The sequence below is a fragment of the Nothoprocta perdicaria genome, unplaced genomic scaffold, assembly GCF_003342845.1.
Source record: "Nothoprocta perdicaria isolate Ctin4 unplaced genomic scaffold, notPer1 scaffold_182, whole genome shotgun sequence".
NCBI classification, from domain to species: Eukaryota; Metazoa; Chordata; class Aves; order Tinamiformes; family Tinamidae; genus Nothoprocta; species Nothoprocta perdicaria.
The window spans coordinates 354902-373082 of NW_020455005.1; the positions used below are offsets into that span (position 1 = coordinate 354902).

General features: G+C 44.6%; 1 protein-coding gene across 1 annotated transcript in view; it reads left to right on the forward strand.

Moving 5' to 3' along the window:
- The window catches only part of SCML4 (Scm polycomb group protein like 4), a 39927-nt gene that overhangs the window by 16891 nt on the left and 4855 nt on the right, over positions 1-18181 (forward strand). The window contains exons 5-6 of the mRNA XM_026036639.1: positions 10139-10402; positions 17933-18078. Coding sequence (XP_025892424.1) covers positions 10139-10402; positions 17933-18078 — 410 coding nt within the window. The remainder of the gene's footprint in view (positions 1-10138; positions 10403-17932; positions 18079-18181) is intronic.

The following is an 18181-nucleotide window of genomic DNA, read 5'->3' on the forward strand; positions in this document are numbered from 1 at the left end:
AAAAAAAACCCAAACCAAGCCAGCAGTATTTGGAAGTGTAGGGGAGCAATGAGGGTCAGCAAAGCCAGTGCTTGCTAAGGAAAAGACAGGACTAGGAATGTTTTGGAAGAGAGGCTCAGGCTTGCTCCTATTGCACGAGTCCGGGTGAGAAAGCCGGGGTCTCGTCCCGCAGCTTCTCTGGCTGCTGCTTTGTGCATGCAGCCCGTGGCGGGGCTGGGGTCTGCACAGCCCTGGGAGAGAAGTGGAGCCTGGGGATAAGGGCTAAAGGGGAGGGTTGTGTTCAAGCCATGTTTATTTGTCAGGTTTCAAAGTGGAGTTTGAATTTTTTTTCAGGGAAGCTTGCTGATTTCTTCTCGGATGTTCTTCATTTTTTTTCATTCCTTCTTTTCCCTATGTTTCCCTCTTTTTTTAACCTTTTGGATTAAAGGATTAAAAGTCTCCCTTTACCTTTTTTTGTCCTTCCACTCCCATTTTGCCACCCAGCAAACAGAACCCTCCCACCCCCGCACCATCGCAATTCCATTTCTATGGAAACATAACACCCATTTTTTCCTGAAAAGCCTTGGCCCCTGTTAAATCAGGAGTGCTCCCCAGCTCCTCCAGGATTTATTTATTAGCAATAATTATGCGGAGTGCATCGGAGTGCTTTTTGGAACACAGCAGCTTCTGCCTCGGGAACATTTATCTGTCGGCAAAAGGAGGGCAGCACGGGAGATATTAAGCTAATTAAGCAGGGCACAGGAGCACATCCCATGGCTAGGGAGGCAGGATGCTCCGTGTGCCTGGTGGAGGGCACAGTGAGCAAGGAATGGATGCAAAGTGCTGAGTATCACTAGTCCAGCACAGGTCCTGTCAGGTGCATCTTCATCTCTCCCCGAAAATCAGCCGCAGCAGCAAGTTTGGAGCAGTGAGGGTCTTTATGGTGGGCATGAAGGAAAGGGAGAGGTTGCAGGAGGGATTTAGATGGAAAGGAGGCAGCAGCTCAGCAGGCTCAAGCAACGATGCTGAGGTTAAGGGAAATGCAGCAGTGCCAGGGCTGAGCACTGGGCAAGCCTGACTTCCCCTGGGCTTTAGGGACCAGCCCTGTGGGATCTATGTGGTAGGAAAAAAAATACAGAAGAAATATCAGAAAGATCAACTGAGCTGCAGCTCTGAACAGAGAGAAAGGAAAAAAGACCTTATAAAAAATCCTACACACGCACAAACCCATACTTTATATACACACTGTCTAGTTTCTGCATGAGGCTGCTAGTTATTAATGGGCAACTAATGGCTTTTATAAACTGCAAAAACAGTTTATTTTGCAGTTACTACATTTTGCTCCATACATCTCAGTTAACGTGTCTCAAATTATAATTTGTTTTTCAAGCAAAAACATCACTCTTACATATTTTAATTCGGTACTGATTGGTATATTTCAAGGAAAATCATCATGGCAATAATGAAAAAAAAATGTGTGAAGTACTTAATCTGCACAGAATCCTCATATATAACACATAGAGGAATACGTGCTTTCCACATAATGCAATAGTTTTCATATAGTGTATTCTATAAACAGGGATTTTTTTCTTTGCTACTATGTATACAGTGCTCATCAACGCTGATTTATAAGCATATAGGGTACCTTACAACCTACCTGGATAGGAAAGCACCTCTAGCTAGTCTAGAAGCTGGAGACAGCAGAGATCGATTGCAGCCTCTCGTCTCCCTCTGTGAGTGCAGAGCCGTTGCTGTGCTAAAGCACCAAACTCTACAGCCCTGATAAATTTTCTTTCTGTGATGTATACTTTCTGTGGAAAATAAAGTCAAGGGAGGAGGGATGGGAATGAAGGAGCAGTTCTGAAATCAGGAGGAAGAGACCAAAGAAAGATTTTCTTTTTAAAGGCCAGATCCCTATGTTTTTGAATTCTCTTTGCCTTCTCTCATGGGTATTCAGTATCAACAATTTACTTGCACTGTAAGACAGGACTCAGATGTCTCCATTGCAATGCTGGGCATTTATTCAGCCATCCTCAGGAATTTTAAACAGATTCTTTATGGGTTATTCATACACACAAACACCTTTTATTATTAAATCTGATTTATTTGCCACCAGCTTGCTTGCAAGTTTGCTCTACCTTTTTACTCAGTCTGGACAACAAAACCAGGTTGATGTGCTCCCAGCCAGTTTCATTTCCCGGTTCTACTGCATTAAACACAATGTGGTTCTTGTCTAGGCTGCAAGCACACAAGGGAAATTGTTTAAATAATGCCAAAAAAAAAAAAAAAAAAAAAAAAAAAAAAAAGCCTAGGCTGGAGTCCTGGTAATCAGGACATTGGATTTTGTAAAATTTAGGTTCTGGGTGTTAGCTGGCTGGCAGTGTCTCCTGGGGAGAGTCTACACTTCAGTTGTTACAGGATGCTTTTCAGCAGCCAAGGAGGTGCCTGTTTCAATACAGCGTTGGAGAGCAGCTGGTGACAGGCCCGGGTGGCTCTTGGCTGGCTGGGCACACACGGGGACCAGCCCCAGCCAGCCCATGGTGCTGACATCCCATAGGAACCCTGGGAAGGGGCCACGTCGGATTTGCACATGCCGGCTGGCAACGGGACTGAAAGAAAAGCCTGATCCCAGAGCAAATCACAGCAGCCAGAGCTAGAAATCCTAATCCATCACAGGAGGCTCTTATCTTTGGGTAGATACATGTAGGCTTGTGCTGCGAGGGAGATAAGATGTAGGGTCCATTTCTGACTGCGCGGAAATGCATGAGGGTGGTTGACAGACAGAGGAAAAGTTATTTTTTTAGTCTTCTAAGAGCCAGGGGTAAAACAGAAGATAACAGCTCAGAAGCACAGCATGTCTTTCCAGTAAATACCATTTAGATCACTCCACTTTTTCCCTCTCCCTTATCTCAGGTTTAGATGAGATGGAAACTATGGTTAAACTCCACTGAAGTAATTTCTCTGCATTTCTGCTTTTGCTTCTTATGTCTTTCTGTATTTTTTTCCTTAATTCTTACATGAAGGCTGAGATGCAGGTTATCTAACCCTTGCTAACTGGAGCTCATTAGCCAAAAACATCACACGTCTTCTAAATACGGGCATGTGTTGTTATCAAAAGCCTCGTGAGGGACAGCTAATGTGACCGTGACCTTCTCCCCAGCACACATGACAAAAGCAGGCATTTGCTGGGAACGCCTCCTGGAAGCGCCTTGCTACCCTAGCAAACTTCCTAACTCACCCCAAACTTCCTAACTAAAGCAAAAAGAAATGGGCGTGAGGTCTGAAGAAAGAGTTGTGCGGTCTGTAAAGATGTTCTCTCAACGAAAGGAGGGGAAACGGAGCTAATTAGGGAGACTATTAACAAGAACCAGAAGGATTAGAGTGTTTCTCCCTTTTGAAACACCAGAATGAGGAATCTCCTGGGTCAGACCCCACATCTCTTTTACTTATTTCTTGGCAAGAGCAGATGGGTAACCTGAAGGTCAGAGTGGAGGCGAAACGGGTGGCATTGGCCAGGGGGACTTTAGAGACTCCCGGCAGCTCATTAAAACTGTCCCCTCCGCTGGCACATGGATATGACAAACACCACCCTCGTGCAGAGGAGCTGCCACCAACTTGGGAAGAATAAGGTAGAGGTGAAGGTAAAAATGCACAAGGAGCCTTCTAAAGGGAATTTGCCATTGCCATTGGCTCCTCTCAAAATAACTGGGAGATGAGAAAAGGCTGGCCCCAGCTACAAGAGAGGAGACGTCTGAGAAAGCTATGATATCATGTCGCTTAAAATATAGAGTTCACATCTGGTCAGCCCATTATAGGAAAAATATGGGAGCACTTAAAAAGGTACAGGGAAGGGTCAGAGGGCAAAGCCCATCACTAAATGCCAAGAGGAACAGGAGGCAAGATAAAAAAAAAAGGAAGAGTGTGGGCGGAGAAAAGAAAGGAAGAAATCTATATTGGCTGAGAGGACAAGACATTAATGGGGAATTTAATTAGGGCAAATAAAATAATAAATCTTTGCAGGTGGTGGAGTAAGGGTTTGTGAAATGACATTAGAGAAAAGTAATTGTGTGGAAGCAAAGGCAGGTGTGCCGGGAAGCGAGTGGGGTGTTTAAGAGGAGATGTTGTGTTTATCTCAGACGTGCTGGCGAGGGTTTCCACGAGCGTTCCCCGTGCATCGTGTGCGGCTGGGACAGTGCAAGGCAGGCTCAACGCCTGTGCACGGAGCACAGCCATGGGTTATGGCATTGCTGTGAAGGGCTTTGCTTCTGAGAGCCTTGCTGGGGACTTCCAGGCAGAGGTTCCTCCATGGGGCTCCAAGTAGGACATTTGTTGCAGATTATTAGCTGGTGCTGTGGAGACAGAAAGGCAGACTGAGGATGCCCAAGTCTAGGCACAGCTCTTTAGACCAAGCACAAGGTGCTGAGTGCACATGCCCTGGTCTGTGGGCTTAGGGGTGCCTTGCTGCCCATGTCTGCACTTTATAATGCTTGGGTTGGTGACCTCAGAGAGATGGTTTCTGAGCTGTGTTGCAGGCAGGGGTATTCATCATCGCTATTAAGAGTATCACTGCTATTACGAGCGTGCAAAACTGCTAGCATGCTGTGAATGCTGATCCTGGTCAAAGCACAAATGAGCTTTACCTGGATGCAGCTTCTCTGTAGGAGTGCAGAAGATATCCTGTTAATAGGTGTGGGTGCCCATGGGATCTCTGGTCTAAGGTGGTGGGTAAACCTGTCCCAACTCCAGGTTCTGCTGTCCTAGCACCTGCAGAGAAAGGCCTGAAAGCATTCGGAAAGGGACAGTCAGATGAATGAACAGGTGGGATGAATGGGAACAGTCAGTGGAAGAAATGGATATGCAGGTCAGCGTAGCAAGAGGAGGGAAAGCAGAAAATGAGAATAGAAAAGAAGCTGGTAAAATAGAAAAGGATGACATTGCTGATATTGCTGGCATATAAAGCAACATTAGAATTGGTGCAAGATCGAGATGTGGGAATACAATGGGAAATGGTGAAGAGCAGAGGGAGGAGCAGGAGGTGGAGGATATAAGGGAAGCCAAGGGAGTCTGATACATCAAAGAAGAGAAGAATTTAACACAAGAAGACACGTGGGAGCTGGAGCAGGTGAGGAAGGTGTCACAAGCACTTGTGTTTAGCCTGGGAGAAGACAGGACGGACTGGAGATGACTGGAGTGTCTCTGAAGTGCAAACAGAGTTTTTGCCTAGTAGAGGAAGGAAAGATTTAATTTATTTGGTTTTTATTTTAGAAAAAGATAAAGAAGTGAGAGATCAGATCAGCCTAAGAAAATGTCAGCTGAGACTCATCCTTCCTGGGAATACTGTCCTCTCCATTTCCTGCTTGGCTTCAAATTGATCTTCTAATGTGCAATGTGAGAAATATTTCTGTGTGTTTTTCTAGAGCATTCCTATGCCCAGATGTTATCAAAGGTCTATTATACATGTTCTGTATACATGCATGCTATATACATCCATGTGGCATGCTTCAGTGGCATACAAACGACCTGCGCCAAAGGACTTAGGTGTCATCGAGGCGAGAGACAGAACTACCTTTGGGCCATTTGTGGAAAGGAAAACTAATTCAAAAAGGCTTGATCATCTCAAGCGAGCATCTTGGTGAGCAGCTGTACTGGAGACTACTGTGCACAACGCAAAGGCTCCAACCAGCTTTCCTATAACCTGCTATGAGACATTGCATATTAATTTTTCAGCAGTGTGTTCTCTTCTGCTGACTACCTAAAAAATAAAATACAGAAGTGCAGCAGAATACAAAAAGCTAAGCTACAGATTTATGAAACTGTTGCATTGTAAACCTCAGTAGAGAGTTATGTTTTCTTCTATTGTTTTCAGAAAATATATTTTTCCCTAATTGGTCAAAGTGGGATTAGCAGCTGGGAAAGCCATGTACTACACAAGGCCCTCTGGGAGCTTACAAAATGCAGGTATTTTCATCAGGATTGTTGTTCAAGCCCTGATTCACGCAGCCTCATCTTGTGGTGCAAACGAACAGGAGGATGGAGAAATAAGAGCCCCAGGAGCTTCCACAGTCTCTTGTGAATTTCTGGCTAGCAGAGCCTTTTCATCCTGCTGCTCCTTGTGTGGCTCTAGTCCAGCCTCTTGCTCAAGATGGGATCAGACTGTGTTCTTCAGGAATTTGTCCAGTCGGATCTTGAAAACCTCCAAGGACAGAGACTGCACAAGCTCTCTGGGCAACCTGCTCCATTGCCTCGCTGTCCTCATGGGGAAAACATTTCTCCTTACACCAGTCTGAATCACTCTTGTTTTGACTTTTGCCTGTCGTCTCTTGTCCTCCTGCCTTGCACCACTGAAGAGCCTGGCTCCATCTTCCTGGTGACCTCCCTGTAGGAGGTGCTAGGAGGCTGCTGCTAGGTCCTATAGAAAGCAAGCAGGTTAGTCAGGCATGGCTTACCTTGGTAAATGCATACTGATTTTAGTCTTTAGGTTTCTTTTCTTCAAGCAGTGGTGGTGCAGGTTGCGAGCAGTGCCTGGAGTTGGCATCCTGGCTGGATCCTGCAGTGCCCATGCGGTCACTCCTTCCACTGAGATCCGTGCTGTGGTCAGGGCAAAGGCTGCTGTGAATTGATCTAAGACACCTCCACTTGATGCCTTGAAATATTCATCTCTCACCCTTGCCGCTGCTGGAGATGGCACATCTTTTCTGTGCAATGCAGTATTTCGACACGGCAATGTAATACTGGAAGGTCCAAACAGCAAACCTCTCACTTGCTTATCCACCATAAAACCACATCTTTCTAGATACTCAGACCCTGAGGGATGCTGTCCTGAGTTCCCTGCTCTAGGTGACTCTGCTTTGTGCAGAGGGACAGGATTAGATGATCTCCAGAGGTCCTTTCCTACCGCAGCCTTTTGGTGGTCCTGCAGCTCTCTGAAGTCAACATTTTGCAGCTTATTTGGAACTCAGGTCTTAAGCAGGCAGCAGTCATCCCCAGCAGTCTGTCTGTGATCCCCTTTCTTACCACAATACTCTCCTTCCTGTCTGACCAACATTGCTCCTCCTGCTTCCTTCTCACTCCACTAGCCAGGGTGTCTCCATCTCTGTTTGGCCTGGAGCATGTTAATGCTTTCTCCAAGCTTAGTTCCCAGTGCTGGTCGAAACTCAATGTTGTTGGTCATTTTGAGTCATGACCAGCCTGGTAATGCCAAGATTGCAGGACCTCAAAGTGCTTTCCACTTCCCAGACTATGGTCCATAGCTCAGCATGTCCTAACTCCAAACAGAGGGAGAGAGCCGAGTATCTCTACCTCATCCTCTCCCCATCTCCCCATGTCTTTGTTTCCATGGAAAAGCGAATTCAGGGGTATGTGTCCTGGGTAGAGGTTGCAATAAATCCCCAACACGGAGGTGGCTTTCCATGAAGGAAGCAGCACATGAGCACAGCCCCAGCTGCTGACTGATATGTCCCATCTGTAAGAGGTGGTTGCTTGGGGCACATCAGCTAGTGCAGTTTTACAGAGCAGCTCATGTTCAGTGCTGAGCACAGGAGCTGATCATCGCTTTTTACAACTCTATTAGTTGAGATGTTTATACACACATGCTGAAGACACCATCTATTCTTCCTTAATCTAACCATGAGTTGGATTTCTTCAAGAGCACCTCCTGGTCAGGGAAATGACTTGCTTTGTTTGTTGCTCTTGTAGCCTACTGCTGAGACATCTTGGCCTGAAGATCAGGAGCTCATTAAAGGTTTGGTTTGATACCTGGGTGCTTAAGATGCTCCCTACTGGGTAATGGCAACATGAAGTCACTCTTCAGATTTTTCTTTCTTGAAGAGCCCAAAATAATAAATCGATCTGGATCAAGAAAAGAGTCTTAGGCAGAGTCAGGACATAACTGACATCATGTGGCTCCTAGTCTTAGTCCCAGACACAGCTTGTAGGTACCCTTCAAGGATCATCACTGCGGGATTTATTTTATATATAACACTGAGAGATTCTAGCATCAGTGAAAAAATCCCCAGTGTCCACTTGCAAATCTTGGAGTCATTTATATCCATAGCTATAAAAGTTGTATGCTGTTTATTTAGCTGGGCTCTTTTAATGTTCTGTTTGTTGTTTTGATAGTCTGTATCTTCTTCATATTGTAATCATATTAAAAGAGCATTCTTTTCCTGGAATAAAGAGGTAATGATTCACAAGAGGCATAATTATTCCATGTGGTGCAGGCAGGATGCTACTGAAAAAGCTACCTTCTTTATGTGTAAGAGGTTTTTATTGCAACTGCTCTACACAGTAATTAAATTCCTTTGAATGAGAAGGCTTGATTGGATTTTCTTTGGTTTATTGGGAGGAGTCTGAAAAGCAAGATATTTAGCTCAATTGCAATACAATTTTGGCATCTGTTGGAGGCTAGGGAGAAAGGTTCAGAGTGTCTGATTCCTCTTTCTCTTATGCTAGCAGAACTCCAGCGGGTTCAATTGAATTACGCTGTATTTGTACTCGTGCACGAATCAAGCTCAGAAAGCCCTGGCAGAAAGCAAAAGGATACCTGAACGTTAGAATTCAAATTGTTGGGCAAAAAAATGCTGTTAAAGGAAAGTTGCTTGCAGTTGCAAAAGCAATTGCCTGAAAGTGGGGAAATGTTGTATTTAACACTGTCCTTCATATCTGATGTTTACATTATAGGGAATCCAGCCTTGGCCCAAAATGAGACAAAGCTTTATAAAACAGGAGCAAATAAATCAAACGCCAGGTGGCTGAGTAACTAAGTCATGACACAAGTGCAAGGATGCTGGCCTGGACCAACTTTAGAATATATGACTTGTCAACTTAAATCATGTTTAATATCAACTATTGTATGCAACTGCCAAAGGGTTTTTAAAGGGAAAGAGTAAAAATGTGAATTGAAAGAAAAAACATATTAAGTTCAGCCTCAACATATATTAGCCATAGGGTTTGGGTTCTGAAGCATAAATTACAGCATAAGTGCTACCCACTGGTCGACAAGGTTATGCAATACTTCAGAAGGAAATGTGGATTCAGACAAGGAATGAGATGTGACAAGGTGCGGGAAGAATGTGGCATTGGAGGGGAAAGGTGGAGGAAGCCTCAATTCCCTCTTGCTCACCTCCAAGAACTTTGAGGACTCCTAACTCCTAACTCCTATTATGGTTGCAAGGGAAAGGCAAGAATTTGAGGCAGGTCAGGTCAATGCATCCCACCCACTGCATCCCAGTGGTGGCGATGGGGAAGAGCCTGGTGTGCAGGTTTGGCAGGGACAAGGGCAGGGTGACTGAGCTGGAGGAAGAGCCCAGCAAAACAGGAAAAAAGGGCATGACTGTGTTTCACAAAGACAAATTATGCAAGAAGGAACATGGTCAAGTCCTTTGGGGAGGGGATTGGGAGGAGGCATGGAAAATGGGACAGAGACATGGAGATTGTGCAAGGAAGAGACTGGGTCTCAGTCCAGCCAACGAAGGTTGGAGGGAGCTGGTGGTAACATCCAAGTCTGAGAGAAAATGGCAAAAAAAAGTCTTTGTACTACAAACTTGGGCCCACAAGCAATGTTCATGCTTTGCCTCACCTCACCCTGAAGTCAGGGGCCATCAACATTACACAAAGCAGAGGTCAGCATAATTTTAATTTCAATTTTAACACTGCAGAACAAAGTGGTTTATTACCTTTTTTTTTTTTTCTTCCAATTGGATGGCAGTGATTAAGAGCCAATAAATTGTCTATCTTGTTGTCCTCCCTTACCTTCAACTTCTATGTATTTAGATGAAAGACAGAGAGAGTAACAGCTCCCAAATGCTCCGGTCTCCATGGCATTCCTGGAGCACCATTAGGCAAATGAGACTCGTCTCCTTGGGGCCCCGGGTCAGTGCTCAAGGGCCACACAGAGAGTATCGCTGTGAAGCACCACGGACACCAATGAATCACATCAGCTCCAAGCCTTCCCGTGGTGACTCCACTATTTTGTATTTATTAATGCTCAGCAATGATCCCGCTGGGCTGCATTGGTAATTGGAAATGGAGCTCAACCTTTTACCAAAATATAGCAGTATTAGCAAAAAATATATATTATATATATATTTGTAGGGTTATAAATGATAAGATAAATAGTGATTGCATTTTGCTGCTCTCTCTTGCCTGGTCTCCTGAGCAGAAACACCCATACCTGAGGACTACGTGGCGGGCGCCGCGAGCGGGCAGCGCTGCGGCGCGGCGCCCGCCGACCCGGCCTGCAGCTGCGCGGGCCCCGCGTACGGCCCGCGGCCGAGCCCCGACGGGCGCCTTGCCGGCGGCTCCGCATCCTCCTGCGGCCACCGGCCTGCCCAGGGCTCGTCAGGGGGATCCTCCTCACCCGGCCTGCGGCGTCCGACCTCCAGTCCGACGAGGAACGGGAGCTGTCCTGAAGGAAACACAAGTGGTAACATAACGTCCTCCCTTTCAGCAGTGTGTGTGTATGTGTGTGTGTGTGTGTGTGTGTGTTGTGTGTGTGTTGGAGCCGGAGCAGAGTCTCTACTGACTGCCGACCCCCTGGAAAATTAGTGAGATGGGTCTGGGTGAGCATCCATTCGGACCACCCACGCCTCCACTTACAAGGAGAAATAATAACCCGCGTAGACAGAAAATCAATCTCTTCATCATTAGGTAAAAAGGTGAATGTTTGCTAGTGTTGTTATTAGTTATGTAAACAGATGTATTATGTATAATCACGTGGCAATCACAACGGGCATTATCGACTTACAGATATAAATATTAATACATAAAGCAGTGCTCCCCGAGATTGATACGCCTTACCCGCCTGAGACCATCTGTGCACAAGGTAGGAGGCAGAGCAAGCCCAGATATTAGTGCCAGGCTCAAAACATTCCAGCAAAAGGTTTTGTTTTCTAGCTGCATCACCCCTCTACCCGCTAAATCATAAACTGGATCATATTTTACTTGAAAAAGACTGCCCAGAACATGCATTTTTACAAATCATCCAGCTCTCTGCTCAAGGGTGTGGTATGCTTCAAGGAAGCAAAATTGTTTCCAGGTGTGAGGGCAGTGATCAGAACATCGTTGTCATCACCGCCTTCAGTCAAGAAATCAGCATTATACTCGCCTCTCCTCAGCTTTTTCCTATGATGTCCCACGATTCGCCATGATTTTCCTCAGAAATGATATGAATTCATCAAATTGTATTTAAATATCTGTATTTAAATATTTAAATATAAATTTATATTTGTATGTAGTATTACTACATACTTTACTCTTAGTTTCAGTTATCTTTGTCTGCATTTTCCAAGTTCTCTATTAACAGGTCTTGATAAGTAGTGGTTTTAGCAGCATCTTCACCCCTTACTAATTATTCAAACTTCATTTATGCATTTCTCATCTTGATGATGGATCTAACAAAGGAGTTGAGAGTCTCAGCCATTTTTAAGTGATTAATTTCTTTCCTTTCTTCATTTATTAATGGAATCAAGTGTCACTTCACTATTTTTTTTTCATTTGATAAATTTGACAAAGCCTTGCTGGTTTCTCTTACCTCCTTTGGCTAGCGTTAATGTGCTCTCCTTCTCAGTATTACTGTATTACTGCTTGCTCCTGAACTTCTATCTGCTTTATTCAATATTTTATTTATATTTAATATTTTAGAACATTCTTCTTCTTTTTTTTTTTCAGTTTTTATCCCTGGATTTCTTTGTTTCCACAAGTTTGCCTTCCTAAATATTAAATACCTGCCAAAACTGTCACACTTTGATATTATGTTCACTCCACTATTGCCTTGGCTTATCCCTGTGTTCTTCTATTATACCTAACACAGAAAAGCATTTGGATCTCATACTTTTGATCATTTACAGAGTCAGCTTTACTCAAAGCAAAGTGGATCATTTGAAAATGCACTATTGCAAACAAACTTGCAAATGTTCTTTTTACGCACCAGACGCACCAAATGGCAGTGACACTTCCCTTCCATCCTCTCTGCCTTCAGAAATTCAGACTTTCCTGAGTCAGGAGTGGGAGATTCATATTTAGTAAACCTCAATAGATTTTTCTTCTCTGAGTTACTGAATGGCTTATTTAATTATTTAATACTTTGCACATTTGCAGCATCCACAACATACATTGGTAGAGTTGCACCTAAAAGAAGTGTGTTGGTTGGAGAGAAGCCCTGAGCCCTGCTGTAAGGGAGTTTGAATCCATATGCAAGAGACTTGGAAGCTTAAAGTCAGAGTTCCTTAAGCTTCCTGGCTGCATCATATTCCCTTCTTGGTTCTGATTGTGAATGTCACCATTTCAGTCTTGTCACCTTGTGAAAAGTAAGCAATATGCTGACTGGGAAGCTAAGTTTTGGGTGACAGCTCAATCTCTTTTATCAGAAATTACGAAATTTCAAAGAAAATCATCCAAAAAAATCCAGTCTTTACAAAGTGAAAGCCTGAAAGATGGCTTTTTTTTTTTCCCCCTCCAGAACTGAACCAACAGAAAACTCCCAGTGGCCACACTTGAGCCTTTGCACGTTCCTCTGTTTCTCAAGCTTGAAAAATACAAAACCAAACTGGGAACAAATGAGGAACTAAGTCCCCAGGTTCTTTGGCCCCAGGGACCTGCGATATTTAAGTACTTTTGAAGCAGCTACAAGTGGCCTCCAGCTGCTATGTAAGACACTTGGGGGCAAAAGGACTCTCCCCAAAACTGCTTAGTGTTTCTTCAGGTCACTCATGCATTTGATACTTGCAAGGACTGGCTCATCCCAGACCACTGAGACAGTTTGGCCTGGAAAAGGTACAGGCTCCCTAGAACTGGTAGTTATGCAATCAGGATCACTAAAACTATTATTATCATTATTATTATTATTACTGTTATTACTGTTATTATTATTATTATTCCTGCAAACACCCCAGCTGCTTTCTAGGGACCCCAGCAGAGAGTTTCCTGCAGGCCACGGAGGGCAGTTTCGCTCCACTGCAGGCAGGCGGTTCTCGGCGCCTGGGATTTGCAGCGCGGTGACATCCACCCTGTCAAGGTGTCCACAGATACCTAACGACATCGTTTCTAGTGCTAAAGGAACTGTCCTGCTCCTAGTGACAGCCTCGTTTTGTCTCTTCCTGCAACAGTATGAGTTCTGAAGTGCTTCTCGATAACGCTGCAAGTCCTACCACAACCTTCAATCCTGCTTCTTCACAGCTATCACACTTGTCACCTAACACGCTCCTTCCACTTCTCATGGCAAGGCTGGGCTTTTAAAATATGCATCCTTCTGAAACTGCCTTTGTGCAGCTCTGGGTGCTTTTGGTTGGTGCTTTTGCAAAATCCCTCCTGCAAAGGTCTAAGTTATCTGTGCTCTCACGACGATGCCTCTGCCTGGGTTTCTCTCCTTTCTGGAGATAATTTATATGCTGCTAAATGATAAGCAAGCAAAGATGAGTAATTGGTGCATGCTAGGATCTGTTCTTATTCTTCTCTGCGTGCTTACAAGGCAGGGATGGGCAGCGCTCATTAAAAAGGGAAAGAATTTGTCTCTGAAACCTCTAGCCAATCCTTCTTATTTATGGATATTTTTGAAAAATAGCACGCCTTATTTATCATGGTAGGCAAATATCATGGAAACAAAAATCCTAACTGTGAAATGTATTGCAGTGCCTAGCAGAGCACGTTTTTCAAGCGGAATGGATGAGATTAAGTCTCAGAGCTCTCTCATTAATGCGATCGGAAGCTCGATGCCTAATTCTCCGTGATTATGCTAAAAAATTCCAAACAAAAAAAAAATCGTTTTAGAAAGCCAGTTGGGGTTGCTAACAGATAAGCATGCGCTTTTCCTGTCATCATTTGCCAAACTGAAGCTCTTAAATCAGAGAAGGAACAGTCAAGGACACCATAAACCTTTCCAAGCCCTGCTTACATAAGAAACAAACCCTGTACTTCCAAGTACGGAGAACTGCATATTTAACCACAACATAATTACCTTCACCTTGTCCTGCAGCTTGTTGGTTTTACTTAATTCCATTATCCATTTGCAGTGGCAAAGGAGGCCCCAATGGCACTGCTGGGCTCAGCTCTGGGCACCGCTGCTTCTGCAAACACAGAAGGGCTCTGGAAGCCACTCACATCCTGAAAGGTTGGGTGCCTTCAGCAAGGTGCCTTTTCTCTTCTCCTTACAAAATAGGGGGGGATATTTTAATTTTTGGGGGGTAAGGGGGTTCTGTTTCCTATTTCTCTGTGCCTTTGAAGGCCTGCTAGTTTAGTTTACTTTCAGTAGATCTGCTGCTCCTTATTATCTGCTCCAGTGCAATCAGAGGGAACCTTTTAAAATTTAATTCCCACCCCCATCCCCTGAGGCAAGGAAATCATTTAGGCCTGCAGCAATATTAAAGTTCATCTGTCACTCCCTTTCCACTCTTATCTATCAATGATCATGCTCCCTCTGGGGTCTGCTTGTTTGCCAAGAACATATTGAAGGGGGCTGGTATTTGCCTTTGCTCTGCTTGCAGGTTTAACTCCACTTCAGCATCGCATTTCCTTGGTGTGTCCCTGCATCAGTCGAGCTCTTGGCTTCAGCTCGTTCCATCCTTGTTCCCAGAACAGCTCCAAAACTGGAGCCTGGGATCAGGGGAAAACCCACATGGACTGAGGTGCCTTCAGCCCAGACCAAGCCAGGTCACATCAGGCTGTGGTGTTTTGGAGCTTAGCTGTTTTTTTCCAACAAACGCAGCTCCCATTCCCATGCAGGGAACAGCCGCTGTCTCCAAGGAGTCCCTGCGAAGCCTCCCCCAAGGATAACCTGCTCCTCCTCTTTTCTCAGGCACCTTTTCAGGCAAAATGGGAAAGTGCTCCCCTTTGATTACCTAGATTTCTATATTCCCTTCCATTAACGTGACAAATTTTTTGCCACCTGTCAAAAACAGGAAATTGGATTTGACCTAGATTACGATCTCTAATAATAATTATTGGTCTTGAGCACTCCCATCTCTTTGTAATCGGAGTATTCATTATCATCTTGATTAATTCTGATGACAGGATGGCATAGGATACCCGGGAGACACGCGGCTTCCTCATTTATCTAATTCTTAGGTTAAATGTGAATACCTTCAGATAAGAACAAATGTGTAGCACTTGCTCTGCTGCCATCAAACACTTTTGTGCTTAGTACAGGAGTCTTTTAACACAGTGATCATATTGAAACGCAAAACCTGGGCATTTGTGTAGACGTGACATGATTTATTTTTCTTTTGTAAATAAACAAATTCCACTTCAATATGTAAACTAAGAAGCTACTGAGCCAGGGTAAAATAAATAACAAAATATATTTTAAAAGATATGGAAAAACAGAGAGTTCCCAGGCTAGGTACTGAGTTTGGGACACTAGTCAGCAAGCTGATGACATCCCATTTTTGCCAATGACATTTAGAGGTAGTCAAGCACACACAAGTGAAATAGCACATCTTAGTTTTTTGAAAAAGCAGGAGCGAATTCAGCATTTAATTCTGGAGAGATAAATGAAGGTTAAGTAATCTTTGAAGAGTTAATATCTACACATAATTCTTGTTTTTAAATCACTACATGATATCTCAGGTAGAGATCTGAAAAGGTTATCTTATCTTCTTGGGCCCTAGAAAAGTTCTGGCATGTGCTTTCTTTAGAAAGGTCATTTATATTTTTGTCTTAAAAAAAAAAAAAAGGAGATTTATGCTATTGATCATTAGACTGTGCAAGAGTGTGAAGGGAATGCAGAGGGAATAGAATTCCCTTGTCATTTCAACCTTCTCTTGTCCCTGCCTCTTTTCCTTTAGATATTTCTGTACCTGTAAAGGCTCTCGGGGAGCTCTCTGTTCCCCTTTCGTGGTGTTTTTGGCAAGGGTCACGGGGCTGAGAGCTTCTCTCTCTTAAAGAGGAAAATGATCCCCAGGGGAAAACGACCCTCCGTAGGGGCACAGCATGGGCTATACCATGTGTGGAAACTGCAGTCCCGTGGGCACGGCTAAGCCCGTCCCGCTCCCCTCTGTTTCCTGGCAAAAGCTGGATTTTCTCCTTGCCCTTTGGTTGGAGCTTCCCCAGGGCAACATCTCCACACCTCAGCTGGCACCTGGAGCACCTGGAGCACCAGCAGATCTGCTGGGAGAGAAACACTGCCGAGACCAAGCCAACCCACAAGACCCTCTTCCGCGGCACTGGCGCCTCCATCTCCAAGAGAAGTCTTGGTTCTCCTTGGACGTTGCTCTCTCATCATTACTGGTGATCCAGGGGTTGGCTGAGATCACCCCGTGCATTTTGCACTCTTTGTCTCCATCACTTCATGCCAAGGGCTCCAGATGGCCCCTTTGCCGTTGGGTATTGCCTTTATTCCGCGAGCGGTGCCCGGGGTCGCGTGGCTCCGCGTGAACACCGATCCTAGCTGTCTAATTAAAAGGACCTGCGGCTATTCCATGTCCTTTATATCCAGAACAGCGACTTAGCAAATGAGAGTGTAATTATCATGATATTTACATCAGATCCCATTATGAAACCCATCGACCAGATTTGCACATTCGTAGCGCGGCTGCTTACTGGAGTTCATCCTTCATAATAGCAAAATTTGCCTCATTACATTATACTGTAAGCTGAGGGGGATGCTGGTAAGAAAAAAAGGACCAATATGCACATAAAACAGTTATTGTGCCTATATGGGCAGATCCTCAGATAATATAAATCAGCACAGCTCCATTGAAATCATCGAAATGACAATTTACATCAGTCACAAACCTGGCCCAGTACGTTTGCCCACATATATTATGATGTTTGGAGTCCTACATGGTATTCTAATATATTCTAATCTATCTTTATAAGCTCAGTATTTCTGCAGAGAGCTCAGCTCTGAGCCATTCTGATTTCCCTCCCTTTTCCCTCTTGAGGATTCTCCAGACTCCAGTTCTGTAACTGGTCAGGTGTCTCTGATCTCCCTCCACTTGCACTCTTCTTTTCCATGAAGAAAGGGCCATCTTCTGCAGTGTCTTCTTCTTACCATTTGCATCTCTCATTAAAAATCATGCCTTAACAACCACAAAAAAATAGTAAGTCCAGGCAAATGACATTTTATACATGTGTGCTGCCTCCTGCTAATGCAAAGTTGGCTTTGTGCAGATATAAACAAATGTGAGCTGCCTTCCTGAAACCTAGCATAATACAGTTCTTGTAATAGTGAAGTAGCTTGATGGGGGTCGGAGAGGGGAGGAACTGCACACACATGGAGGCTGAGATTTATAATTCTGCAGAGACTAAGAATAAAAACATAAATGCACTTTCATTCCGATGTGCCTTTATTCCCTTGATTTAAAGCTACAGCAAGCTGAAGTGACCTTAAATCATCCTGAGCTCATACCATTAAAAAGTCACACGTGCAGTGTTCATCTTAGCATGTTTTAGTAGCTCTCCAAATAGGCATTCATTGGGGACCTTCATCTTGGTGAGAGCCTCAGATTAAGCAGATACTGACTAGAAATGCTCCTCTAAGCTCCAAGATAAGGCTGGAAATATGAATGCTAAGACAAAAACTCCTTCCTAAATTCTAATTTAACCCTCTAGCTTTTTCATTCAGCAATGCTCCACTGTTTAGAGCCCAAGTGCTTTCTTTCCAGGTGGGAGGGTGGTGTCTTCTTGAGCCAGCATCCCTGTGGCTTGCAGCTCAGGTGACAGGGACAGCTAAGTACAACAGCCTGGCAGCTGGCACATTTTTTCTTCTCCAGCAGAAACCTGGGGGTTTCATGTTTTTTAACACAATTCACCAGTTGGGATTGTGTCTCCTGGTAAATGCTCAGATAGAAAAGTGCCAAGTCCCCTCCTCTCCCCACTTCACCATCTCCCACCAATACCCACGCAAGCAGATCCAAAGCCCACAGCAGTGCAAGGCTGCCACAGCACTGCATGCCCACAAAGCAAGCAAACCACTGCATGCTGTTGTAATGTGCTGACGTGGACTTTCTTACACCCTTAGCCTCAAGTCCTTCACCAGAGAGACAAGACATGGCTCGACCATCAAGCAAGAATCCTTTGACCTGGACTGTGGATGACGTGGTTTGGTTCGTGAAGGATGCGGACCCTCACGCTTTAGGTCCTCACGTGGAGCTCTTCCGGAAACACGTATGTGGAAGGCTGCCCTTTGCATAGCTGGGTAATCTAGGCCAAGTGCACAGGCACTACAAAGAGATGTGCCCCACACATCACACCCACGGCCTCAGCTGCT